This window comes from Arvicanthis niloticus, chromosome 6 (genome assembly GCF_011762505.2).
Source record: "Arvicanthis niloticus isolate mArvNil1 chromosome 6, mArvNil1.pat.X, whole genome shotgun sequence".
NCBI classification, from domain to species: domain Eukaryota; kingdom Metazoa; phylum Chordata; class Mammalia; order Rodentia; family Muridae; genus Arvicanthis; species Arvicanthis niloticus.
In genome coordinates this window covers 23498214-23525592 of record NC_047663.1, presented here as the reverse complement: position 1 = coordinate 23525592, position 27379 = coordinate 23498214, and the positions used below count along the sequence as shown (strand labels likewise).

Here is a 27379-nt window from a genome sequence, read left to right as displayed (position 1 = left end):
GTGTCAGCCTGAATAATTTAGTATTGGGGGACCTTTCTCAAAAAGAAGCCAGAAAGACAAACAGTGTATACAGTGCGGTTTGCATGTACTCGGAATCGTACAGCCACTATCGTTTTTAGCACCCCAGAGCTCCCTCCCATACCACGGGCAGTGACTTCTCATTTCCCTCACATTCACACCCTGGTTCCTAGTAACCACAAATCTATGCATGCAGATCTGCTTCTCCTGGACATTCTTAGAAATCGAATCATACAACATACGGTCTTTGGGAACTCCGCTGTTCTCAGGGTTGGGCCATGTTATTGTGTCAGCTTCTTGTTCCCCTCCCTCCCTCCCTCCCTCCCTCCCTCCCTCCCTCCCTCCCTTCCTCCCTCTCTTTTTCCTTCTCTCTCTCTCTCTCTCTCTCTCTCTCTCTCTCTCTCTCTCTGGCACAGAAAGAGTCTAGTGTTACTGGGTATCTATCATTTATTATCGGTTTCCCATTGATAGACATTCAGGTTGGTTTCGCTGCCTGGTCGTGGTTGGTGCTGCTGTTCTGAACAGTCACACACAAGCATTCCTGTGCTTGACTGCCATGGTCCTGTTTCCTGGGTGGATACTGAAGGGTGGACTTGCTCTGTGCCCTAGTGCCATGTTTTAAGTTTTTGAGGAACTACAAAGCAGTTGTGGTGTTTGACACTTCCACCAGGAGGGTGTGGATTCATTTCTACATATTCCCAGCCAGTACTTCCTACCTGGCTTATATGTGTGGAGACCAGACGCCTGCACTGGGTGTCTTTCCTTCTCAATAGCTGTCCAGCTTAATTTTTGAGATAGTGTCTCTGATTCAGTCAGGCTGGCTGGCCAGCAAACCTCAGGGATCCTCCTGGCTTTGCCTCTCCAGCGCTTGAGATTACTGGTGTGTGCCACTGTGCCTGACTTTTTCCAGGGTTGCTGGGTATCCAGAATTAGGCCCCGTTATTTTTGTAGCAAGTTGTTTACCAACAGAACCCTAGTGTCTGTTAGCTGGCCAGTCAGAGTCAGCCTAGTGTGTGGACATTCGAGAGCATTCTTGGGAATAGCACCTGACAGGAGAACAGAAGGAAGAGCTGGTTTTGATTGGCTGTGATTATTTTTGTGTTTCCTCTGTATGTCCATCCGTCTGTCTGTCTGTCCATCCACCTCCCCCCCCCCCACATATACACATGTGCCTATACATGGTATGTATTTATGTCTCATCTATACTCAAACAGGCTTGAAAAGTCCTTAGCTCTCTTTCTCCTTTTTCCTCTCTGCTCTGTTTCTGCCTATCTGGCTGTGTCAGGGAATCTGTAGGTCACAGCTGTGTAGCTACCCCAAGGTGTTATCCGTGTATACCCTCTGGCCTCAGCTGTCAGATAGACTGTGGACCTGTGTATACACTGTTGAGGGGAGCTGCTGCCTGGTCTTGCATCTCCTGTCCACCTACCAGCCCATCCTCTGTGTGTTCCTTTTACAGATAGATGGGAGTCCAATGAAGTCTGAACTTAGTCTCTCTTGCTGGAGACTTCTATCCTGGGCAAGCCTTGTCTTCCTGACATAGGTCTTCCTAGGGCTACTTGTACTGTTCTGTATTGGAGATGTTGCCTAGGAGACCTGGAGATCCACTTCTCTAAATGCATGGAATTGGGCCTTCTCCTCATGGGAGGGACAGACTGATCTGGGATGCTAGGTTTAGGGGGGGAAGTGGTATAAGAGAGGGCCTCCCTCTAGCTTAGGAGTCATTTTTCTGAGAAGTGCCAATGCTTTAGGGAAGCAGCTTCCCCCATCCCCCACCCCCTGCCAGCACACGTTCCTCTGTATCTTGACCTCAGGTAACCCACACTGGGGGAAGGAGAGCCAGCTGCCTGCCTCAGCTGCAGGGATCTTTGGGGTTATACTGTGGACCCTTTCCCAAGCATTCTGGGTGAGAGGCCGTCCTGTACTCTGGGTCCTGTCCCCATATTTCCAGCCTGGCTATGTTGTCCTGCTATCCCCAGCAGTGTCTGGGCCCTGGTCCTAGGCTGGCCCTGCCAGCCAGGCATGGTGCCAGGTGTCTGCTCAGCTGGGTGCCACAGGAAAATCTCTGGCCTCCCAGGTTGGGGAGCGCCGTGGGGAATCCCACGTGCCTACTCAGTGCCCACTTACCTGTGTCTTTCCTTCTTCTGCAGCACCACAGGACATGCCTCCCCCCAGCCGCCTACCTGGGGCCCTTCTGGGAGTGGCATCTTTTTTGACACCCTGAAGACCAGCTCTGAATCTTCCTACAAAAGTGTCAGCTCCCAGGACTGCTTAACCAAAGGACAGACGCTTGGGACATCCCCCAATCCACCTGCCCCCTCCCCCCACTGGCTAGGGAGGGGGATCCAGAAGGCTGAAGTTGACTAACTTGGGATTTGCAGCTCCAGGGACAGAAGGGGGTGGGGGTGGGCTAACCACCCAAACCCCCTCTGGGCCCAGGCCCCATGCCCCAAGGAAGAGAGACTGCGTGAAGCCCATCACAGCTGCCTGCCAGACTGTTTGCCTGCTCTTCTGACTGTGGCCTTGGCATGGCCAGCAATAGCAGTTCCTGCCCGACACCTGGGGGCGGGCACCTCAATGGGTACCCAGTACCCCCGTACGCCTTCTTCTTCCCCCCTATGCTGGGTGGCCTCTCCCCACCAGGCGCTCTCACCAGCCTTCAGCACCAGCTTCCAGTCAGTGGTTACAGCACACCATCCCCAGCCAGTAAGTCTCTGTGTGGGGAGGCCGGGGGAGGGGAGGGGGGGTTCTCGATTTGGGTTCCTGGACACATCTGTTCTGCTGGAGACATGATGAGTGGCAAGGTCTTTTCTAGACCAGGGTGACCATTGTGTGGTGGGGGTTGGGGTGGGGCTTGAAGATGGTCTGTAAGCCAATCAATGGTAGTTTGATACTGGGGGCAGGGGAGAGGTGAAACCATTTTGTCTCTTCCCTGTCTTGTTGTCCCCCTTTGTCTCTGTGCCCCTGGTGCTATGCTACTGAGTGCCTTATAAATAGCTCTGAGGAGGAATGGATGCAGAGGCTGAGGTGGATAAACAAACCTCTCAACGTTTGGTGGAAATGACAGCCCTACACAGTGAGAATGAGGCCCCCCCCCCAGCCCCCCTTCCAGTACTCTGAGGGAAAGGGCTTCAGGAGACAGTCCAGGGCAGCTCAGCACAGCTGGAGCCCTTGCTCTCCCCCTGCCAACTCCCCCGCCCCAGAAGGACAGGGAGGGACTCCATGGGGGCTTTCTGCCTGGACTATGGCCTTGGACACATGCACAGGCTTGGCAGGGCCCGTGTTTTCTGCCTCTACCCTCTGCCATGAGAGTCACTCATTGGCTGGGCGGGGGTCTCAGTGCCCTTCCCTAGCTGGCCAAGCCAGGTAGTGGGAGGTGGCGGTGGCTACGGCCAGCTGGCAAAGTCCAGGCTTGGGGCCTGCCAGGCCGCTTACAGTAACTCTGGCCCCCAGGGCCCAGCTGGGCTCCAGGCCAGAGCCTTGGAGGAGGGATCTGGGCCTGGCCTGGGGCTGGAGGGAGGGGAAGCAGCAGAGCCGGCCACGGCTGGCTGGCTAGCCGGCTGGTCAGCTGCTGACCTGGGAAACGTGTCCCACCTCTCCTGGTTGGCAGGGACAGAGCACCCTGCCTGGCACCCACTGCCCCTCCCACGGCCACTGGCAAGCTGCCTGGCACCACTGCCCTGTGTGCCCGGCTGGGCTGGGTCAGTGCCCCCTTCTTGGTGTGGGGGCAGCGCTCTCTCCCCGGAGCCAGGGAGTCTCTTTGTCCCTGGGGCAGGCTCTGGCTGGGCGCCTCACTGCCCACAACTGGCTGTCTGCCTACAGCCACCATTGCTTCCTTGGATAGCTGCCTTTGGCTTTGTTGCGCCCCCTCCCTTCCAGGCCCCACTAGCCTTCAGGAGCAGGTAGTCTATACCCAAGTGCCTTTAGGGTTTCAGTCCTTTATGCTGTAGAGCTAGGGAGTGGACAAGTGCTACCTCAGCTTCCCCCTCAGTTTCCTCAAGCCTTCACCTTGTCTTTCTGCCTTTTCTTCTCTCTACCTTACACGGGGAAAGTCTGAGAACCCCAACTGTGTTCCAGTTTCTTTAGTCGGTGCTAATGAGAAGACCGACCTCTGGGGCTCAGAGTTGCTGGGGATTGGTCATTGGTCATGTGAAAATGCGCCTTGCATTTGAAGGGAGCGAGCAGAGCGAGAGCTCACCTTGCCAACCCCAACCGTCCCAGGAGCTAGAAGAATTGTACTTTCTTTCAGGGTGGAATTTTTAAGGCAGAAAGGAAAGCAGGCAGTGGTGGCACATGCCTTTCACCCGGGAGGCAGAGGCAGAGGCAGGTGGAACTCTGAGTATAAGGCTAGCCTGGTCTACAGAGTGAGTTCCAGGACAGCCAGGGCTACACATGAAGAAACTCTGTCTCGAAAAACAGAACAAAACAAAAACAAACCAAAGAGGAAGGAGGAGAGAGAAGGAAAGGAGTCAGGGAGTCCTATAAGTTGGTGCCTACAAGGACCACTTGTCCTTGCCCAGGTGATGTCACAGGGGGCTGGACAGATGAACCTGATTCACTGGAAGGCTGCAGGGGGATTTAGGACCTGACCCCTGTGAGAGAAAATTCTCTGCCCTCCCCCTGAGTGTTGCAAGCTCCTTCCTCTTTCTTAGAGGTGGGTGGGGTGAGCCCCCACCCTAGTAACCTACTCCTAGGGTGGGGTGCCCATATTTCGGGCAAATGGCAGCCTTCTTTGGCTTTCTCCACCCAGGTTAGGCAATGCCCTCTTCCTGCCCCCACCCCCTGTGTGCCTGTGGGTTTCCCACCCCTCCCCCTCTCCTAGTAAACAACAACAGTCTCTTCCTCCCTACTCCCCAGCCTCTGAGCACCTTAGGACCAGGGACCAGAGGCTTTGGGTCTGAGACCTCCACCCCCACCCCACCCCGCATACTCCTGGTACCTGGGAACAGCTAAAAGTTTTACAGCTTTAGTCTCCCCAGTCCTTGGGACTAGGACGGGTCAAGGTCAGGTAGTTTCTGGAGGTGAGAAGCAGGGGCATCTCTTCCATCTCGTCTTGCAGCAGTGGTGCTGGGCCCTGCTAATCTTCCAGGCTCCCACATCACATAGCTGTGGAGGTGGCCGCCCCTTCCTGGGCGTCTTGCAAGGTTGCACCTAAGGTGTGTTGTATATCCTCTTCAGAGAGCAGGGGACCTGTGTGAGGACGGAGGCCTCTCCAGGTCACTGTGCAGAGAGCTAGGTATTGTCCTACTGAGAGTCTCCTAGGGAACCAGGGTGGAGGCCCCAGAGATAGCACAAGATTCCTGTCCCTTTGGTGCTTGGCCCCTGAAGCCTGTTTACTGTGGAGGTTTGGGCTTCTCTGTGCAGTGTGAGGAGGGTCAGGGTTGTGTGTTCTTTGGGAGGAGGGGGTCAGGGCTGAGTATGCTGAGAAGGGGGGTTAATGGCTTGTGTATACTGGGCGAAACCAGTGTGTTTGCAGAGAATCAATTCGAGAGCTGGGGAGAGGAATGTCACCTTGTATGTTGGGGCCCTGGGTTAGGGCTGGGGGTGGGGGCGGGCAGGCCTGATTTAGGGCAGAGGTGGCCTGGTGTGAGGGCTTCAGAGGATTGGCTTTCATAGTGCATTGGGGAGAAGAAGACCACCATCTATAATGTTCTTGTGTTTCTTGGCCTGAGGGCCAAGGGGCGAACCTTGTTGGCTTATGCACCCTTGGAATTCCTCGGGCCTCAAGGTTAAAAATGTAGATACCAGTGTCAGTTATGTGTTGATCCCTTGGACTTGTTTCCTGGTCTGTAACACGGGGACATCACCAGATACCTAAGAGGGCCAAGTTAGGGGAGCTCATCCCAGATGACACTTGGTGTGTGTGTGCCTGGCATGTGACCCAGTAGAATGGGAGGCTGCTGAGCTCCTACTGTGGTCAGGACATTATCTGCACCAAACAAACAAACAAAACAAACAAACAAAAAACGAAGGGTTTTTTGGACTGTTTGTTTCAGTAGAGTCACCTTGTACTCGTGTATAGAGGAGAGGGCAGAGGAAGAGACGCCAAAGTACAGCAGAACCATCCTGGGAGCTGTAAAGCAGGCCTGTGACCTGCCATCCAGATAGGCAGCTTTAGGACATTCTGGGGCCAACTGAGATTGTGGGGGCCTTATCACCATTGTTGAATCTTAATCCTGGTTGCTGGAGACCCTGGCTCTGACTTCCCCCAGTAGGGGGCGCAGGAAAAGCCATCCCTCACCCCTGCCCCCTTGTCGGTGTTGGATTTTGAGACTGGAAAGATAAGAGTTCCAGGGAAGATTTCCATCCTGTCCTAGAAGCCGTGGACACAATCTGTTCGCACCCCCGCCCAACCCTACTCTGCCCTCTTGCAGCCTGTGAGCTTGCAGGACTCGAAGCCACCGCCTCCTCCCACCCCGACAGACTCTGAAGGAACAGAGTGTAAAAGCCATAGTTGTTATTCATATTTTGTTGCAATTTCTGAAGTGGGGGGCAGGGAAGTTGGAAGCAATCGATAGAGGAGTTAGGGCAGGAACCTAAAAGGGTGGTAACAGATTTTCCTTCTCCATGTTGGCTGGCTGCTCTTCTAGATATGGGGATGTGGTCCCTTCCGCCTCCCTGTCTCGGGGGCCCAGGCCTAGGGGAACCTGGGAAGGAGGCCCAGAGGAAGGAGGAGGGGCTGTGCCTGTCTCTTTATCCCTTGCTCTGCTACTTCCTGGGGTCTGCAGACTTGAACATTCTCTCTTGCTCGTTCACCCCCCCCCCCCCCCGCACAGGCACAATAGGAAGGACAACCTTGAGGAGGGGGGGTACTGCCTAGCCCTGCCTTTCTTGGGGTCCAAAATGCAGAGTCAGCCAAAAGACCTTCATAGGGGGTTTTCATTGAAAATAGAGCCCCTCACTATCTATCTATCTATCTATCTATCTATCTATCTATCTTCCAGAAGGGATAAATGTACAGGCTCTCAGGGTAGGATTCCAGAACAGATTGGGGGAGGGGACACAGGGAAGGAAGCCTGTCTTCCTCTTAGGCCAGTCAGGGCCTCAGGCATTGTATCCAACTCTTGCCAACCTCTCTCCAAGGGATGTGTGCCATGGGGTTGGGCCAGTGCAGCCTTTGTATATATATTGGGGGTGGTGTGTGCATGTGCGTGTATTTGTGTGTGTGTGTGTGTGTGTAGCGTAGCATCAGTAAAAAGAGGAAATAGTAACTTCCAGATAATATTGGGACAGTGCCTTCTCACCCCTCTGTAGTCAGGATAGACTGGGGGTCCCCTTGCCCTGGTAGCATTAGTTATTCAGGCCGTTCCCTGCCTAGCTGGACCCCAAGTTGCTGAAAATGCCATGCCACCCAGCCTGAAGTCTGGTGCCCACTTCCCTTGCACCAGGGCCAGAAGTCTTTCAAGTCGATCCGCCTTTGCAACCTTGGGCAGGTCATTCAACCTTTCTCGGAATCTTTCTGGCTTTCTGGTCTGTCTCTGGTAGGCAGCTTGCTGTGAGGCCGCAGTGACCCGCTTGCTGGTTGTGGCCTGCAGTAGCTTCAAGTACCTAGAAGAGCGGGGTGGGGGTGGGGGGGACTGGATGGTGGAGCTGTGTATTGTCTTGAAGATGGCCACCCTGTATCAGGCCCTGATGTCTATCTGGCACGCAGCCTAATGTTGTCCCTCTGTCCCTAGGGCAGAGGAGGGAGCCCTGCTTGGCTGGAGGTGGTGGTGGTGGCAGCCAGGAGGATTCAGCCCACACCTGCTAAGGGCTTGCTAAGCATAAAACTCTGGGGGGAGCTGGGGATGGGAGATGTGACTGAGTCGGTTGAGGCCAAAGCCTGCTAGCAACTGCCACCCAGTATCCCGGCCCCTGCTGCAGGCCAGAGCCTTCCAGTCCTCCCTCCCTTCTGTCACGGCCCCCAGGACACTGTGTTCCTCCTTGACCTGCTTCTCGACCTCGTGGCTGCCAGAGCAGACATCTCACCCCGGCTTTTCTGTCTAGCTTCGGAAATCCTGTTCATCCTTCAAGGGACCTTTTTCTTTCTTTCTTTCTTTCTTTCTTTTTTTCTTTCTTTCTTTCTTTCTTTCTTTCTTTCTTTCTTTCTTTCTTTCTTTCTTTCTTAAGTCGGAGATCTTGAAGGAGGACTCTTCCCAGAATCCTTCTCAGAGGTTCCCATCCTCATCACAGTCTCCTCCCTCCCTCCCTCCCCCCCACCCCCACCCCCCAGTTTTATAGCTCTTATCTCTCTACCCTGCAGTTACTTCTCCCTCATTTCTATATTGAATGCTTGTTATTTGGAAGGTCTTTGCCTGATCATGAGGGACAAGAGTCTCAGGTCCCTTAGCATCTTGAATCTGTGAACACAAGGTCTACTGCATCACGGGTGCCAAGAGCTGCATCATTGAGCAAAAAAAATCTGAAGGGCATCCACGCCAAGACCTGGCATTTGCCCTGGACCCCAGCATTCCATTTGCAAGCCTCTGCCCTCTCTTGGGAACACAACAGCTCCTGTCCTGCAGTCATTAGACTCTGCTGCCTCAGGAGGCCAAGAGCTATCTGCCAGATACTACCTACCCTCTCTCCAACTCTCCGTCACGGACTCCACCTCTCACTCATGTGAAGGTCGGGGACATGGCTGAGTGGGTAAAGGCACTTACCACCGAGCTTGATAATCTAAGTTTGATCCTGGAGACTCACACAGTGAAAGAAAGCCAAGTCTCTGAAAGTTCTTGCTCTCTCTCTCTCTTTTTTTCTCTCTTAAAATGATTTAACTTTATTTTATATGTGTGGGTATTTCATATTTATGCATGTGTGTCCACTGTGTGTGTGTCTGGTGCCTGCAGAGGACGGAGGAGGAGGTTGTTGGATCACCCAGAACTGGAGTTAGGAATGGTTGTGAGCCACCATGTGGGTGCTGGGAATGGAACCAGGGTCCTCTGGAAGAGCAGCCACTAACCTTAACTGCCGGCCTTCTTTCCAGCTTCTCCTTACACACACACACACACACACACACACACACACCTCCCTCTATTTGGGTCCCACCATATATCCTTGGCTGTCCTGGAATTCACAGAGGTCTATCAGTGTCTACCTCCTAAGTGCTGGGATCAAAGGGTACATCACCATACCCTGTGAAAATTGTCCTCTGACATCCACCCACATGCCATAGCATGCATACATACATACATACATCCATAGCATACAGTAAATGAGATGTGATTTTAAAATGTCTGTGAGTTCCTCCTCCTCTGTTACCACTGCTTAGGCTAAGCCAGCCTTGTCGCTGCTGCTTGGGATTCCCATAGCGACTTACAACTGGATATTCTTTTTCTTTTTGCTTTTTAAGACAGGGTTGGTTTTGGTGTGTGTGTGTGTGTGTGTGTGTGTGTGTGTGTGTGTGTATGTGTGTATGTATTCCTGGCTGTCCTGGAACTTACTCTGTAGACCAGGCTGCCCTCGAACTCATGGATCCACCTGCCTCTGCCTCCCAAGTGCTGGGATTAAAGGCATGAGCCACCACTGCGCGGCCTAACTGGACATTCTTGCTGTCTTGTTATCTCATTCTTTATAACCTGGGAAAAGTCTTCTTGCACTATAACGGAATCTAGCTTCTCCTTTACTTACCCTTCCTGTGGCTTCAAGCCTACAAGCCCATCTATCTGGTCTGGGCTGGCTTTAGCCTGTCCTCCAGCCTCATTTTCTATCTTTTATGTATTTTTCTTTTGTTTTCTTTTTTGTTTGTTTTGTTTGTCTGTTTGTTTTGAGACAGGGTTTCTTCGTGTAGCTCTGGCTGTCCCAGAACTCACTCTGTAGACCAGGCTGGCCTCAAACTCACAGAAAGCTGCCTATCTCTGCCTACCTAGTTCTTGGATCAAAGGCGTGTGCCACCACCGCCTGGCCTCCTTTGGAGTTTTATTTTTCATCCTTTCTGGTCTTCTTCCAGTCCGTAGGATGAACACACCATCTGCGGCTGTAGGACCTCCGCACAGCAGTCACCGCTCACTGGCCCTCCTCTTTGCTTTACTCTGAACTTCAGCTTTCTTTGGGTCCCTGCCTTGAGTTAGCCACTGACCCTTGAACTTAATTTTCCCTAAGAGCACACTGAGTTTGTGTCATAATACCACTTGTCAGTTTGCAGTGTGTATATATAAACACATATTTGTGGTGATGGATTTATTTGCCTATTTTCTGTCATTTCATAAAGTCTTTTAAGGGCAGACTTACCAGGACAGCCATATGGAAGGCAGTCAGCAAAGGAAATTTGTCTCGAGTTGGCCTGGTTTGGTAGGAACATGAGCTTTTGGTAGCTGAGAGTTCCCTCTTTAAAAAAAAATATTTTATGTATTTATTGTATGTATGTATGTATGTATGTATGAATACACTGCTGCTCTCTTCAGTCATACCAGAAGAGGGCATCAGATCCCATTACAGATGGTTGTGAGCCACCATGTGGTTCCTGGGAATTGAACTCAGGACCTCTGGCAGAGCAGTCAGTGCTCTTAACCGCTGAGCCATCTCTTCAGCCCCAGCCTCTCTTGTTTTTTACAGACAGGATTGATTTCCCTGTCTATACTGGAACTTTCTTTGTAGACCAGGCTTGTCTGGAATTCAGAGATCCACCTGCCTCTGCCTCCCAAGTGTTGGGATTATAGGAGTGGGCCACCACTGCCTGCCTGCACCTTGCTGAGATCACATGCATGTGTGCTGCATGTTACCAGCTTGAGACATCATTTCACTGTGTTGCCCAGAATGTGGATTCACTCAGACTGACTTTGGATTTGTGACCCATTTCCCTGTCTCCCAAATAGCTGGGATCATAGTCTCTGCTAAGCCTGTTTGCAAAGGATCTTGTAGTTGCTTTGAGAATTAAATGACCTTGTACTGTAAAGAAGTTGACTTTAGGCAGGGAGATAGCTAAAAGTGCAAGCATGCGGACCTCTGGACCTCACATATGGACAAAAGCTGGCTTCTACAAGGTTAACTGGTAGATCAGGCTTTTAAGAGGATAGAGATTAGGATACCCTGGACTTCCCTGGGTATCTCCTCTTTCTAGGGACCTACCTAACCCAAGCCTTTCTCCCACTGAAAAAGTCATCCTGGGGAGGAAGTGGTTCAGCTGGAAGTCTCCTTTTATCTGTCCTGGGTTGGCCCATCCTGGTTCCCGGGCTGGGAGACACCCTGGGCGGAGCTTTGCCCGCCGGAAGCACGCAGAGTGTGGGAGGAGAGCTCCCCGCTTCTGTTTGTGCTAACAGCTCAGTTCTGCCGCGTCTATTCCGGCGGGTGAGCCAGGCAGCCGGAGTCTCACATGATGTCACAGATAGTGACACAAGCTGGATGTCTCATTCCGACACAGCGCCCAAGCTGCACAATGTCACACCCGGGACACCCAGCACGCCGCATTCCTGGTTCTAGCGCTGGGCCACCTGCATCTGGGCCCTATGCCTACTGCCCGCATGTTCGGAGTTTAGGGCTGGACAGGACCGAGAAGAGGGCCAGTGGGCGAGCCCCGAGGGCGGGTTGGCGAGCTGGTGATGTCACGGGCAGCGGTGGGTGGGTCACTCGGAGGTGAGGCGCCGCCAGGCGAGTTCAGCAAGAGTTCAGCCGAATTGCATTAGGCAAATGAAGCCGGGGCTGGGGGAGGACACTGGGACCACCCCACCTCCTGCATCGCCCTGCAGGGGATTGACCAGAAGCAGCACTAGGGAGGCTGGGAGCCGGAACTGGGATGGGGAGGATGCCCTCCACTCATCGGTTCAGCCTCCTGGTGCACCCTGTTCTCCATACCCAGCCTGATTCTATGCACAGCGCATTTCCCGCCTCTGCCCCCTCTCTAAGACTGTTCCACTGGTGGTCCACATGCAGCCTTCTGGCCCTTGCTTCCCTGCATCTCTCCCGCTGCAGTAGGACCCGCAGAGAAAGGGTTAAGCCAGGGGCGGCGCCTGGCCGGGGCGGGGCGGAGGCTAGGGGCTGGGATCCCAGAGAGGGGGCGCGCGGGCTTGGGGGGTGGTGGCGCGCACACCGGAGACCAAGCAAGCGGCCCGCCGCCGGGCCAGGCGGAGGCGGGGCCGTAAGGGGGTTTCCCCACCCGCACCCGGAATCTAAGCCACGGAGAAGCCCGGGAGCCCCGGCCGGCAAAAGGAAGTGCTCGGTGACCCCCGTCTCCGCCCTGATCCCGCCCCGGGCCAGCGGACTTGGGGAGCCGCTGGACTCTGCCTGGGACACCGGAGCCTCGAGTTCTTGGGCCACCGGGCGTTCCCTGCGAGCGAGCGCCGAGGGACCTTCTCCTCCAACCTGCACAACTTCCCGCTTTTCACCTGGGACCGGCGGAGTGACCTGCGGACTTAGGCGCGGGCAATTCTGGACTGGGCGCCCCGCTGAGGGGCTGCCCGTCGGGGCGAAGGGACTCGTCCCTTTGCCCCCGCAGCCGATTTGCACGGATGGCGCCTCCAGCTGAGTGACGAGAGCCCCGTGCAGGACTTCCCCTCCTGGATCTCCGGCCTTCGCGGGGCAAGATGTACGAGAGTGTGGAAGTCGGGGGGCTTGCCCCCGCCCCTAACCCCTTCTTAGTGGTGGACTTTTATAACCAGAACCGGGCCTGTTTGCTCCAGGAGAAGGGGCTCCCTGCCTCGGGTCCCTACTCCACCCCACTCCGGACTCCGCTTTGGAATGGCTCAAACCACTGTACGTACTGGCCTCCTGTGCTACCTTAGGAGCTGGGTTGGGGGGTGGGGTGGCTCTCTACACCTTTCTCTCCGTCTGTCTCGCTGTAACTCGAATGTCCTAGCTGGACAGTTGCCTTCCACCCAGTGACCCTGGCGTACTACCATGTTAAGGCTCAGGAACTTTGAGCGTTCCTTCTCCAGGAGACGTGAAATCTCAGCCTCTGGCGCCCCATTTACACCTTCTTGGTTAGGATCCACAGCCTGCTGGAGGGTGGGGTAAAGGTCCTGGCTGTGCGCTTGTCTGTTCTGAAAAGGAGGGACCACTTCCCTAGATCCCACCCCTGCCAAAAACCTAGGGTGAGCTTTCTCCTGTGTGGCAGCTGCTGCCCCAGCTCCTGCTCTTGACTGTAGGGATGCTACGGACTGGTCTCTGTCTTTGGTTGTTGGTAATGGGGTGTGGCAGAAAGGGACTTCACCAGACAGTTGCCTTCCTGGTCAGTCCCTTATACTTTCAGAGGCACCTAGTCCATCTTGAGGAGAGGTCTGGCCCCAGACACCTGGCTGACATCCTGGAGGCTTTGATGCTGGGAATATGGGAGAAGCTGATTTAAAGACTTTTAATTGCTGTTCTCTAGGGGGTGTTTGGTTTTTAAGGCCTGGGGGGGGGGGTCCTTTGGCAATCAGCACGTATCTACACTGCTTGTGGGTCTTTTTGTTACCCTGTCTAGGGAAATAGGGCCATACCTTGTATTGTTAATCAGGAGATGATGTGCCCTCTGATGTCCCAGCAGCCGAGCCCTCTAGCCTGGTTCTAGCGGGTTCAGGCAATGCTGGGAGGGTTCTGTTAATACCCAGGACTTGTGCGCATGCCCCAGTGTGCACACCTGGGCATGTTTATGCCCAGCTGTGAGGCAGTGTGTATTAGTGTGATTTCAATGTTGGAGTATTATTGTTAGGTGGCTCAGGTTTCCTCTCCCACTCTGTTGTGGGAGCAGTTCTTCCCAGGAGGGTCTCCCACCTTCCCATACCTGCTGCCACCTAAGACTGAGTCTCTTATGGTTCTCAACCTGTGAGTCTCTTGGGGGTTGTCTACCGACCCTTGGGGGTTGTCCACCGACCCTTTCGCAGGGGTCACACATCAGATAGTTTGCATACCAGGTATTTACATCATGATTCATAATGGTTGCAGTTACAGTTATGAAGTAGCCATGAAAATAATTTTATGATGGGGGTCACCGCAGCATGAAGAATCATATTAAAGGGTCACAGCATTAGGAAGGCTGAGAGCCACTCGCTTAGCATATTGAAGAAGGCTGGTTAGAATCAGCCCACCGCACAAACCTTCGTGCATCATGAGACCTGGGGTGAATGACAGCCGACCCCTGCCCTTCCAGAGACACCTCAATCTGGCCTTTCCTATTATCCTGCCCCTTGACCTATTGTCCTGCCCCCTGACCTTTGCCTCTGAGGCAGAATCAGCTGTGAGGTTTCAGACTAGGAGGGGTGGGTGATCATTGGCTTTGGAAAAAAAAGCCGAGGTGTGAAGCGGTTCCCTGACCGTTCCCATTATCCCAGCGCGGTAGGAAGGAACCACCCCTAGGGGGAATAATAGGGCTGATCCTTGAGGCTCCCTTCTCTGCGCTGGGGGAAGCTGGGATTTAAGCCCCGTGGGGTCCAGCTCCTATCTCTTCCCCCAAGCCCTCTGGGACAGCTGAGCTTTTGGCCCAGAACTTGAAGGAAGGAGGCTTTCAGAGAAGGGGGGGCGGAGACAGCCCACGCAGGAGGCTCCCTGCTCCCTCCCTCCTCCAACCGCTTGGACTTGGGGAAGTGGTGACCTGTCTGCACACAGAACCTGCCGAGGGAGAGCCTGACTAGAGCTGCGTTCATCAGTCTTCACCCCTTGTGGAGGTTAAGTTGCCCTGGGGCCCTCAGTAAGGATCTGAAGTCAGGGTGGCTACTGGACCTCTGCTGGGACTGCCTGTATTACCACCTTGAAGAAGAGCCTTTTGGTGTGTGGAGACTCTCTGGTGCCTGGAGTCACCTCTAGTTGTCTTGGAAAATACTAACCCCTGGCCTCCGCCAACTGAGGGAAGATAGCAGGTTGGCTGTGGGTGGAAACCTGCTGCTGGGTATTGCAAAGCCCTGGAGACTTTGCTTCCCTCCCACAGCCCCCATTTCAGTGCACTAGAGGACAAGGGGTGCACAGGATGTGGCTCCCCATCTGTCCCCCACCAGTCTCCGCAGCTCACGCCTCCGCCTGCCTGCTCCCAGACATCCAAGAATGTGAAGCACGTGGATGCCCGTAGTGGGGGGTGGAGGTGGGAGAGATGCTTATCACCCACCGACCCCCTAGGTTTGGGTCTTGCACTGAGCTTGCTGGCTATACTGCACCCAGAGCCACCCTCACCTTCTCTCCCGAGAGGAGGAAGGGCAGTTGAGAGGGCTCCACGCCCCCTCCCCTTCCGTCTCTAGAGGCTGTGAAGGGAGCTGCAAAGAGGGCGCCAGCTGGATTGGGAGGGGAGCCGCTGGCCAGGGGCCCAGCTGATTTCCTGCTGATCTCCTCCAGGAAACTGGCCCCTTGCGCGAGCCTGCGAACGGTTCTGGGGCGTGGGGACCCGCGCCGTGTGCGCCCGCCCAGGAGGGGAGTGGGGGAGGGGCACCCTGGCAGCGGTGGCTAGAGGGGACGCCGGGCTTCCTGGGCTGGTTCCAGCCCTTGGCTGCGCACTGAAACTTTGAGCTGAGGTCTGGTCCTTCTCCAGCTCAGCCTTTCTGCAGGAAGTGGAGAGATTTGTGGGCTGGGGCCTCCAGGGAGGGTGGTCGGCGGGGTGGGGCCAGCTCAGGATAGTCCCTCCCCCCACCTGCTTGTGCTACACTGTTACTGTGTCCTAACTCAGCAAGGACTGAGAAGACCCACGCTTCTCTAGCTTGGTGCTGACGCTGGCTTCCCTGGGCTGCTGGCTACAGGGCCGAAGAGGTCGCGGGGCAGGACCTTAGGATTTAAGTTCAAATCCTAGAGCTGGAACCCTCAGAGGTTGAGTTCCCGGAGTGACAGTTGGGTATATACTGAGGGTAGGGTACTGACGGAGCTACAGCCTCAGGGGTAACCCTCCAGCCAGCTGCTGGGGATGGTTTGAAAAGAGGCCTCACCGAGCCCCCGCCCTCCTCCTAGGGTCGTTCGCCATCTTGCCAAAAACAATTTTTAAAGAGCATAGATTGCTCTTTCATCTCTATAAACAACTGTCTGGACTTGGCTTTAACTCCACGTTTCTTCCTGAGCCTTTGCCCCTCTGGTCTGTCCTTGGCCTTTTGCTCCTCATCCTCGTTCTCCTGTGTCCCTGTGCCAAGCACCCCTCTTCCCCTCGGTCCTACACCCCAGATTCCCTTCTGTTCTCCTTCCCTTCCACTTTGGCTCAGATTGGAGGTTGGGATGGGGGTGTGTGTGTGGCAGATCCAGGGCAGAGGGTGGGTTAGGAGGAGGGAAGAGAGGTCAATGCCTTCTTCCTGTGCTTGTTGGAATGCAGACCAGGATTGGAGGCCAGGGCACCCCCCCCCTTGTCCTTGACGCCCCCCTAAGTCTGGATTGTCTATTGTTACTGCTTTTGCGTCTTGGAAAAAGTTAGCACAACAAAGGGCTCCTTTGTCACTTTACCCCTTTGCCTCCTGGCCTCACCCAGGCCCCCCAACCCCGCCCCCCAGCAGCTGTCAGGCCTCCGGTCTGTTTGATTTGCTTGTCGGGCCTCCTGAGAAGGAAGTGAGGTGAAAAACCAGGGCAGGGTAGTTCTGTGTAGGCATGAGCGGCAGATTGCAGCAGGTCAGTCCTCTGGACCCCCCTGGGGGTTGTAGGCATGGATAAGTCCTTTCCCTCTGGTTAGAGAAGGGGACATGAGTTACAGCAATGCTGGACGGCCCAGCTGATGTCCAGGCCCGAGTAGGAGCCAGGAAAGTCCTGCCAAGGCCATTGGCGGAGTTCCCTGGTGTGTTTGCAGGTAGGAGGGTGGTAGTATGCTGCCAGGCTCCCGTGTCCCCAAGTGTCCTAACCTCTCTGCCCAGGCTTTGCAGCCACAGGAGTCATTCACAGCCTGGCATAACTGTGCTGTTGGTGCTTGAGCACAGGAACTTTGTATACCCAGCACTTGCTGGGACTGGATGGGGTTGGGACGCAGAGCAGAGGATACTCACCCATGCCTGGCTCTCTACAAATAGATGCGGCAAAGGAGGATGCTGGGGAGCCCTCTGGGGATCTGAGATCGGGCTTTGCTCTCTAAAGCCGTCATCTGTTACACTGTATCCTCAGCTGCCCAGGCCCTGGGCACAGACAGCTCTCACCCAAATAGCCATGTTCTGTCTGGGGTGATGGGCCTAGAGCCAGGCACAGAGGTTTTGCTTGGGAGGGAAAGGGGGGACTGCCCCCCACTGGCTGGGTCACCCCTCTTGGCTGCCCTCTTGGAGCTGAATAACAGGAGCAGAGGGGGGTAACCCGGACGTAGTATTTAGGCCAGACAGACAGACCATTGATAGAAACAGACCCCCTTTGTCACAGTGTCTCCCTATAGATGTGGGCATCTAAAGTGATGGGCTTCTAGGAGCCCTGGGGACTCTTTCACTGTCTTCAGAGGACCCCCTGTCATCTCAGGGAGTGCCCTCCTGCTTTTGCCCAATCCTCTCTTGATTTTTGTGTGCTGCCTCTGACCCCACCTTAACCAGGGAGGGGATTGTTTGGGTGGGGGAGGGGCCGTGGCTGCTGTCAGAGGGGGTGGAGAAGGTGGAAAGGAAGCAAAGCCAAAGGGGCCAGGGAGTGGCCAGCCTCAAATATCCTGTTGACCCTGGCTGTCCTGCTTCCAGTCTGTGCCCCTTCCCTCCTTCATTAACCCTTAACTCCTCCTGAACTTTGGGGAGCCCCGGCCAGGGCTTTGAAATAAAAAGCCCAGCCCCCCTCCAATTATAGCTGTGTGTTCTCTCTCTCTCTCTCTCTCTCTCTCTCTCTCTCTCTCTCTCTGTCTCTCTCTGTCTGTCTGTCTGTCTTTCTGTGTGTGTGTTCACACACAGATCTGGAATTGAAGCTGGGTGCTGGGACACAGGAGTAGTGAGGCCTGAATATTTAACTGTCAGCCTGTCTGGGGAAGTTTACAGAGACCACCTCTGTCCAGGCTTTGAATCCTGCCCTGGGTGTTGAGGCCAGGATTACCCCAGGCAAGGTAGGCAGGGTGTGGAGGGGCAGGTACCTGGGTCTCTTAAGTGTCCCCCTTCTCTCCTAGCCATCGAGACCCAGAGCAGCAGTTCGGAAGAGATCGTGCCCAGCCCTCCCTCGCCACCACCCCTGCCCCGCATCTACAAGCCTTGCTTTGTTTGTCAAGACAAGTCATCCGGCTACCACTATGGGGTCAGCGCCTGTGAGGGCTGTAAGGTGAGTGAAGGGAGTCATGGAAGATAGACTCGGTCAGATAAACGGGATGCCCCCACTATCATGTCCTCAGTATGCAGTTGGCAGGGCTCTTACCAGAGCTGCCCCCACTTTTTGCTTTTTCAGCAACTGTGGAGGAGGACGCCTGTAGCAAGGCCTCCTCCATAAATGAGCAGTGCTCTCAGTGACCAGAAGTTCCCTCCTGCCATGTTCTCCTGTCTCTATCTGGCTGGCAGGGGATAGATACACTGGCCCTGCCACTGTTTCCCAGGTTGCCATGGTGAGCTGGCTGCTTGCTGCCTGGCTCTTGGCTGGGGACCCAGGAGGCCTGCCCCCAGTGGCCTCGCCTGAAGCTCTCCATGGTGTCCTTGCAAGAGACAGCTAGTAGCAGACACCCTGTCTTGGCCTCCCTTCAGGTGTTCAGGCTGCGGACTCCCCAGTGGCTGCTGGGTTTCCTGCCATCTCACTCATGCTGGTCTCTGGGCACGCATGTGGCTAATCCTTCCTGGCTCCTCTGGCCGGGACATCTGCTCTCTGCCTGATTGGTGGCAGGGCCTCTGCTCTGGTTTCTTCAAAGATAAGGGCCTAGAAGCTGTGCACCCTTGGTACTTGGGGCTCTTGGCCCTGGAAGGAGCCTCAGGCTGGAGTAGCCATCTCCAGGTGTAAGATCAAGGTCAAGGGTAGTTTAAGACTGTATGTGCAGGTCCTGTCTGGTTTGTCCTGTCTTGTTGCTACCTAATTGGTCTGTTTCTGTGCTAACTTAACTTACATGGCAGAACCCTGGACAGCCTGGCTTTTCTGTGACTGTTTAGTGTATTTGTCGAGGTGGTGAATGTCCTGTTGTCTAGCTGGAAAGGATGAGTGCCTGGCCACACGCTGTCCCTCCTTGGCTTCACAAGTGTGCATGACTGCACAGTCCTTTCTTGGACTCATGAGTGTGTGAAACTGTGCACAGTCCCTTGTCAGCTTCTCCTGCTGCTTTTTTTTTTTTTGTTTTGTTTTGTTTTGTTTTGTTTTGTTTTGTTTTGTTTGAGACAAGGTCTCTCTATTATGCAGCTCTGGTTGGTTGTCTTGGAACTCTCTATATAGACCAGGCTGGACTCAAACTCTCAGAGATACACTTGCTTCAAGCCTCCCAAGTGCTGGGATTAAAGGAATGCTTCATCACACCCAGCTCGTCCTGCTGTCTTTTCTTGCTGTGCCCTGAGTCCCAGGCTGTGAGTTCCAGATGCCTCCTCTCCCATCTCTAGCCTAGTGTGTCCTATGTCCTATTCAGCCTTGAATCTTTCTCTGAAAGAGAAATCAGGTACAGGGATATAGGTTGGGGAAGACTCCAGGCCAGCCTGTGGGATAGAGACAGGCCTGGTCTCTCCCAAAGAGCATCCTTTCAGGAGAGGCATCTTCCCCCTTTTCTGCCTTTCTTACATAGGTCATTGCAAAAGCTTGGGGGTAGCAGCTAGACTGTTCCCACTGTGGGTGTGGATAACCTGACTCCCTCTCCTGTACCCAGGGCTTCTTCCGACGCAGTATCCAAAAGAACATGGTGTATACGTGTCACCGGGACAAGAACTGCATCATCAACAAGGTGACCCGGAACCGCTGCCAGTACTGCCGGCTGCAGAAATGCTTCGAAGTTGGCATGTCCAAGGAGTGTGAGTGTCGCAGGGCCAGGGGCCAATCCCCGCCCAAGGTGGGGCGTGCAGGGGTGCTGTGTCTGTGCCTGTGTGTACATGTGGGAACATGTGTGCTGTGGCAGGCAGGCAAGCTTCTAGCTAAGGATGCTTTGTAGATAATGCCACAGACCTGTGAGTCTGGCGGGCTGTGTGTCCATGTGTCGTTTGGTGTTTAAGCGCAGAATGCACAGAGACATCCCATTGGCATGGTGGTTGTATGCTTGCATGCTTGTGCATGGGGTGCCTGCCCCAGGATAGCTTTCTTCTGGGTTTTGTTTGGCTTTGGGGTGTGGCTCAGTAGCTTATCCCAGTCCCTCTGGTATCTTAGGGGAGGGGCCTGAGCTCCAGAGGGTGTGAAGTTAGTTTATATGTATAGGGGGGCTGACATAGGACCCCTGAAGCCATTGTCTGAGTAAGCCTGGAACCCAGAGTTGGAAGAGAATTGGGCTTCTCAAATCCCGGAGGAAAAGGGGTTTCCAGTTTGGGCTCAGCTGAGGCCCTGACGGAGGGAGGGACAGAGGGAGGGCTGGACAGGGAGACCCTCTTGTGTTGAATCATGGGTGTTGCCGTGGTGACCAGTGATTGATGATGTCAGAGATAAATGACGCTGACAGACGCCTCCTTGTCTGCGTGGCCGTTGCCATGGAGCCTGAGCCTTGGGGGATGAGGTGGGGGAGGGGGCTGCAAGACCCCCTCCAGCCCTTTGTGGAGAGGGGTGCAGAGAAAGGTGGTTCTGACTAATGCAGCAGCAGCCCCAGCCAGGAATTGGGGGCTGGATATCCTGCTGCCTCCTGTCACCAGAGACCAGGCGTGCTAGTCTTGCACGCCACTCAGGAAGTAGTGACAGTCCTCTGCAGAGTCTATGACAACTTGGGACGTGCAGAACTGAGACCTTTTGGTAAAAGGGCCGTCACTTCCTTCTCCCTTTGCTCCACCTTCCTTCTTTGAACTATAGAAGGACAGGACGAGGGTGGGGACCCCCTCTCCTTCCCACAACAACTCCCCCTTTCTCTCCCTCCTTTCCCTCTCCCGGCTGCTCTGTGCCCCGGAGCTGAGCAGCTGCCATTTCAATAGAATTAAAGCTTCCGAATGATAAACGTCTTGTCACAGCTGCAATTTTCTCTTCCCAAATTATCCCCCCACTCTGCCTCTCCCTCTCCCTTCTCTCCCCTGCACTTTATTGAATTTGCAGAATCGACATGAGTGATCTCCAAATTATGCCAGCCCCCCACAGCCCCCTCCCTAGACCCCCACCCCCACCCTTCCTTCCTCCCGCGTCAGCAGCCGCCACGGAGGGCCCTGTGAGTGATTGTGTGTCTGGGATAATCGGCTGGTAACGACCCCATCGCTTCTTTAAAGCCGAGTGGTGTGCGCGGCTCAGCGCCCCCCGGTGATTTGTCAGCTCCCCAGCTAATGGGCCAAGAGATTCTTCTGCCAGGGGCCCCCCATTCTCTGGTTGGGGAGCCTTTTTCCCTGCCTGCCCTGGGAGCTGCTTTGAGCCGGTCTTAGGAATCCCCCAGGGAGATTGCTGCCAGGAGAGCTGGGACACCAAGGATTCCTGGCAAGCAAGGGACTCAGTTGGCATGGCTGCCAACCTGGGCACATGTTCTTAGAGTGTGGGCTGGGGCGGATGCAGGACAGGGTACCACGCACTGGCCAAGGACATGTGTGCACATGTGTGGCCTCAGCCACAGTCATGGGGCCTAGAATAGGATTTAGAATATGAGTCAGACAGACATGGAGGGTTAGTGTGGTGCACTGTTTTGTGTACACGTCTGTCTGTGTGCGTGTCTGTCTGGGTGGTGGACAGCATAGGTGGGGCTGACCCCAAGCCAGAAGCAGTCACTGTCTAACCCACCCATGTCCCCCCCTCACCAGCGGTGCGAAACGATCGAAACAAAAAGAAGAAAGAGGCACCCAAGCCCGAATGCTCAGAGAGCTACACGTTGACGCCGGAGGTGGGGGAGCTTATCGAGAAGGTGCGAAAAGCGCACCAGGAGACCTTCCCGGCCCTCTGCCAGCTGGGCAAGTACACTACGGTATGCCAGCCCGTGGGGGTGCTGCACACCCAGGGCCGCCTCTGCTACCCTTTCCCTGTCTCCTCCCACACTGTCCGGAAGCATAGGCTGGGTGGAGGGCAGGCAGCGGCCAGGCTTTGAAGCGGGTGTCGTTGCTGAGGCCCTTGCTCTCCCTGCCTCCCCCAGAACAACAGCTCAGAACAACGTGTCTCTCTGGACATTGACCTCTGGGACAAGTTCAGTGAACTGTCCACAAAGTGCATCATTAAGACTGTGGAGTTCGCCAAGCAGCTTCCCGGCTTCACCACCCTCACCATTGCCGATCAGATCACCCTTCTCAAGGCCGCCTGCCTGGATATCCTGGTGAGAAGCTGCCCCTGCTCTTCAGCCAGGTCCCCGTAGGATCTGTTCCCAGCCAGACAGCCACTTTCCAGATGCTTTCCTAGAATCCGGATGCCCACCACTCACGTGGGCTACTTTCTTCCTGTCCTGTGTGCACCTGTCCACTTAGCGGCATCATGGGAAGGTGGCATTTCCCGGGAACAGGAAGTGCAGCGTTCTGCTGCCGGGACACAGGGCTGGAGTTGGGGTGCTGTAGCATTTGATAGCCTGGGTTGTGAGTAGGAGGCTGGAAGTAATAACTGTCCATGCTAAGAGGAGGACTCCCTGTGATCTCCCCCAAGGGTTCAGTCCATCGCCTCTTTTCTTCAAAGACACATCTGAGGTGGAGAACTAGAGGCTTCTGGGAAGGGGAGGACATCATGTGCCTGGTCCCTAGTGCACAGGTGTGGGAGGTACCATTGGGCACAAACTGTTGAAGCTGAAGGGGGGGCGGGTCCTAGAAACAGATCCGCCTTGTTTCTTGCTGGCTGGAAACTCCTTCCCCTCCTGATTTCTCTATACGAAGGAAGGCAGCGTGGCCTAGATCTGCCGCCCAGAGCAATAGCAGTAGATATGCATGTCTGTTTAAATTTAATTACAGTTAGACTCAGTTCAGTCCCTTGGCTGCATTAGCCACATCTCCAGTGCTCGTAGCCACATGGGGCCGGTGGCTACTGCCTTGGATGCTGCAGACAGAACCTTTCCATCACTGGAGAAAATTCTTGTCAGCCAGCCATGTTCTGGCTGCCTGCCAGGGAGAGAGGCCTCTGGGGATGTTGGAGCTGGTGTGCCGGGGCTGGGGTAGGAGGTGGGGGTCCTTTCAGCCTCTGAACTGGTATACATCCTCTGCACCCAGATTCTGCGAATCTGCACGCGGTACACGCCTGAGCAAGACACAATGACCTTCTCAGATGGGCTGACCCTGAACCGGACTCAGATGCACAATGCTGGCTTTGGCCCCCTCACCGACTTGGTCTTTGCCTTCGCCAACCAGCTGCTGCCCCTGGAGATGGACGATGCTGAAACTGGACTGCTCAGTGCCATCTGCCTCATCTGTGGAGGTGGGTGAGGCGCAGGTGGTTCTCGGGAGGCATGCCCAGGCCTAGAGGGGCAGTTCTGGTCCTTGGGCACACAAGACCAGGGTCTCAGGCAACAAGCACTCTTCTAGAGGGTCAGGAACAAGACCTAGTTAACATTAGTTATTATCTTACTGTTCTGCTTTGCCCAGGTCACCCTGTTGTAGTAAAATGATGGCAGGGAGTGGAGACCTGCTGGGAATTGCCTGCTTTCTATGAGGAGAGTTACCCATGTTGGTTTCCCTCTCCACCAACACAGCTGCTCTGAAGAGCTTTGAACATCCCACTCTCCACTCTTTCCTTAGAGTATAAGCCCCCTGTTCTTGCCTACCAGCACAGAGACCCTTCCTGGCCTACCCTGTGGACAGGTGTGTGGGAGCCACCTTCTGCCCTCTGTGGCTTGGGCAGACTCGCCCCCAAGTGGCCAGATCTGGGAATGCAGCTGTATTCCTGGTTGGTGGAGTTGGCTGGGACTCTGGCTCAGAGACAGTTTTGTGCTCAGACCGACAGGACCTGGAGCAGCCAGACAAGGTGGACATGCTACAGGAGCCGCTGCTGGAAGCGCTGAAAGTCTACGTCCGGAAACGGAGGCCCAGCCGACCCCACATGTTCCCCAAGATGCTGATGAAGATCACGGACCTTCGGAGCATCAGCGCCAAGGGTGAGTCTCATGTCCCTCACCTGGAGCAGTGGTTTCCGGTGATCCCTCTGGGGTCAGGTGACCCTTTGACAGCGAGTCTCATGTCAGATGTATTTACATGACGATTCATAACAGGAGTGCAATCACAGATTTGAAGTAGAACGGAATAACTTTATGGTTGGGGTTGAGGGGGTCACCACAACATGAGGACGTGTCTTAAAGGGCCACAGCATTAGGAAGGTTGAGAATCATTGATCTCTGGGAGGCCAGCCCAGGACTGGCATGGGACCTACTGCCCACAGTCAAGCTGGCACTTGGTATCTTCTGAACCTGGCATGTCCCCATCTGTCTAGGGCGAGGCCCTAGAGCTCTCACTTTTCCGTGGCATTTAAGACAAGCCTGTATAATAGGACATGGAGGTGTCGTCTGTGCAAAGGGCGCTTGCCAGCTCTGAGCCTCAGTTTCCTGCGAGGGGGGTTGGGGGATGGTGATAGTCTGCTGGATAACCATTGACATGTGGCCTAAGGGCCAAACCTAGACAAGTAGAAACCAGAATTCAGAATGCTCCACCCAGTCTCCACACTGTGGGCTCGAGAGAGCTGGCCTGTGTCAAGTGACTGAGCCCCAGGTGCAGTGCACGGTAGATGCCCATGTGGGTGCCACTGGTCCCCTCACCCTGTGACCCTCCCTTCTGGGCTGGGTCTCTGACCCCCACCTCCTTCCCCACAGGAGCGGAACGGGTGATCACATTGAAGATGGAAATTCCTGGCTCCATGCCACCACTTATCCAGGAAATGCTGGAGAACTCTGAGGGCTTGGACACTCTAAGCGGACAGTCAGGGGGCGGAACACGAGATGGGGGTGGCCTGGCCCCTCCTCCGGGTAGCTGTAGCCCCAGCCTCAGTCCCAGCTCCCACAGAAGCAGCCCAGCCACTCAATCCCCATGACCGCCTCAACACGTGGACAGCCCTCACCCCCGCCCTGGCTTTCTCTGCCTTCCTACTGGCCATGTGACCTAATGGCCCGGGCTCGCTTGTCCTCCCAGACAGAACTGGGGACCTTCCAGGGGGGACAGGAGGGAGAAGGCAGTGACTCTGTGGACAGAGGCCTGGACCCAAGATGGACTGCCCTCCTCTGGCAGCCTGAGCTGGCATCAGGGGCCAGGTGTTGGGCCACGTGAGGACCTAGGCCTGAGCCCTCACCCACCTCGCCACGTCTTCATCACCAGCAAACGCCGGGACCTGGCTCCCTGTCCTCCGAACTCAAGCCATCGCTCCCCAGTTGGGGAACTTCCCCCTGCTTCGGATGGTGACAGAGGGTGCCCAGGGTGGGGGAGACCCCTGTACATATCCTGCGTACCAACAACCCCCAGATATTAATTCTCGCTGGTTTTGTTTTTATTTTAATTTTTTTGTTTTGTTTTTTTTAATAAGAATTTTCATTTTAAGCACATTTATACTGAAGGAATTTGTGCTGTGTATTGGGGGAGCTGGATCTAGAGCTGAAGGGGGTGGGTCCTGGGGATGGGCAGGGCTCAGAAGGGCTCCCCTCTCCCTTGAGGTCCCAGTGGATGCTCCCCACCTCCCAGTCTTTCCTCCTCAGTTTTCTCTAATACTGTGAAATACTAACTTTCCAAGGCCACCTTCCCCACCCTGTGCAGGAAAGCAGCTTCCCCTCCCCCTCTGCCCAGCCACTGGGCATGGGCATCTTGGGCAGCTACCCCTGGGAGGAGGGGATCCTGGCTTTTAGCTTGTCCCCCTATCCACCAAGAAGCAGGGTAAGGGTGAAGCTAGGGCCCCTGGGATGAGTAGGCTGTTACTCCTCACTGCCTGCCAGAGCTCACTTCATCCACGTTCCTGCCCCACTGTGAAGGGGCCGGCTAAGGGGTCCAGGTTACCCCAGCCCCCAGCCTCATAGCCACCAGCACCCCATGGGGCCCTCCAACACACACCGACAGACACACACACACACACACACACACACACACACACACACCCTGGCCTGAGTTCCTCCAATTCCCCCAGCCTACCCTCAACCCCTCTTGGCCCCCTCCTTGCCCCGCAGGACGGGACTCCAGGGGGTCCCCTCCCCTACACTCTGGGCTGGGGGAGCAGGCTCTACCTTGCCCTCCTGCCTGGGTGGGGTCTCACTCTGGAGCCCACTGGTGCACCTGTTCCTGCTGGGTTTCCACTGAGATCTACTGGAGAAAGAATAAAGTTCTATTTATTCTACAACGCCTCTGCCTCTCTGCCTCCACCCTCTCCTCTCCCCGTCTGGGCAGGGGACTCACGATGGGGAGCTTTCTACTGGCTCTGGTTCACAGTGGCTAAGCACAAGCACTAAGTGCCAAAGGCTTGGCCAGTGTTTCTCCAGGTTACCCTCTGGTAGGGTCTAGGTCTCCCTGAGGGCTGAGATAGACCAATCTGGCAGTGTCCTCAAACTAACTGGGGGCAGGGAGCGTCTCACCCACAGCCAGGCATTCTGGGAAAGGAGAGCTGAACAAGAGGTGAAATGACCCCCCCCCCCATACACACACACACACAAACACAGTCTGAGAAAGGAAGCCAGCCCTTGGCCTCAGAGACCTTGGCCTTGAAGTTGACCAGTGGCTACACTTGATGTTCACACAATCCTAGAGCTATCGGTTCCTTACTGTCATATTTCAGGCAAGAGAAGCCAGTGTCCTTCCTTGCCCAGGGTGACATACAGTGGCATGTGGGGGATCAGCACTCAGGGTCCCTGTTCAACCCAGGGTTCTTCCTTGGGGAAACACTTCTGAGACACCAGATGCATCACATACCCCAAGGTGCGTGAGTCCCTCTGTCCTTGGCAGGGAAGCTGAACCAATGGGTTCTTTCCCTGGAGGCTCTAGCCATTTCTAGGCCAGCCACTGGGTGGCAGCAGCTGCTCACTTAACTCACTCTCAAGGGAGCCTTAGGAAGATACTTCTTCACTGGTAATTTTCTAGTGGTTATTTAGCTGAAATAAAGGTACACAGGCTTCCAAGAACCAATGTGCGCCTGGGGAGGCAAGGCAGTGGGATTACTGCAAGTTCAAGGCCAGCCTGGTGTATAACACAGCAAGTTCCAGATTGGCCTGGACTACATAATCTTGCCCTAAAAAAGCAAAATCCAGGATGTTTGCTATCAGCATTATAGAGCAGGAACAGAGTAGGACATTTCGCTACATTAATAAATACTTTAGGGCTGGAGGGATGTCTCAGTGGTTAGAGCACTGACTGCTCTTCCAGAGGTCCTGAGTTCAATTCCCAACAACCATCTGTAATGGGATCCCATGCCCTCAACTGGTGTCTGAAGAGAGCATGCACATGCTATAAATAGATACCCACAGACGCTAAAAGAGGATGGTGGGTCCTGTGGAGATGGAGTCACCTGACTTGGGTGCTGGGAACTGAACTCAAGTCCTCTGAAAGAACAGTATGCCTTCTAAGATGCCCAGCCATCTCTCAGGGCCCTCCAAGTGGGTTTTGACTATGTGAATGTTCAATGGGACACTCTGAAAGTT

At 54.8% G+C, this 27379-nt stretch overlaps 1 protein-coding gene across 6 annotated transcripts in view; it reads left to right on the top strand.

Moving 5' to 3' along the window:
- The window catches only part of Rara (retinoic acid receptor alpha), a 45387-nt gene extending 19299 nt beyond the window's left edge, over window positions 1–26088 (top strand). For 3 of the 6 annotated variants that reach the window (XM_076935818.1, XM_034505651.2, XM_034505652.2), the window contains 8 exons: window positions 2169–2724; window positions 17921–18069; window positions 19577–19718; window positions 21618–21778; window positions 21944–22120; window positions 22995–23199; window positions 23717–23875; window positions 24584–26088. In XM_076935818.1, coding sequence (XP_076791933.1) covers window positions 2547–2724; window positions 17921–18069; window positions 19577–19718; window positions 21618–21778; window positions 21944–22120; window positions 22995–23199; window positions 23717–23875; window positions 24584–24801 — 1389 coding nt within the window. In that variant the 5' untranslated portion in view covers window positions 2169–2546 and the 3' untranslated portion in view covers window positions 24802–26088. Of the gene's footprint in view, window positions 1–2168; window positions 2725–11989; window positions 12685–14545; window positions 14675–17920; window positions 18070–19264; window positions 19284–19576; window positions 19719–21617; window positions 21779–21943; window positions 22121–22994; window positions 23200–23716; window positions 23876–24583 lie in introns of those variants that run through there. The other 3 variants (XM_034505653.2, XM_076935820.1, XM_076935819.1) reach the window with 3 other exon arrangements.
- Window positions 26089–27379: the final 1291 nt, after the last annotated feature.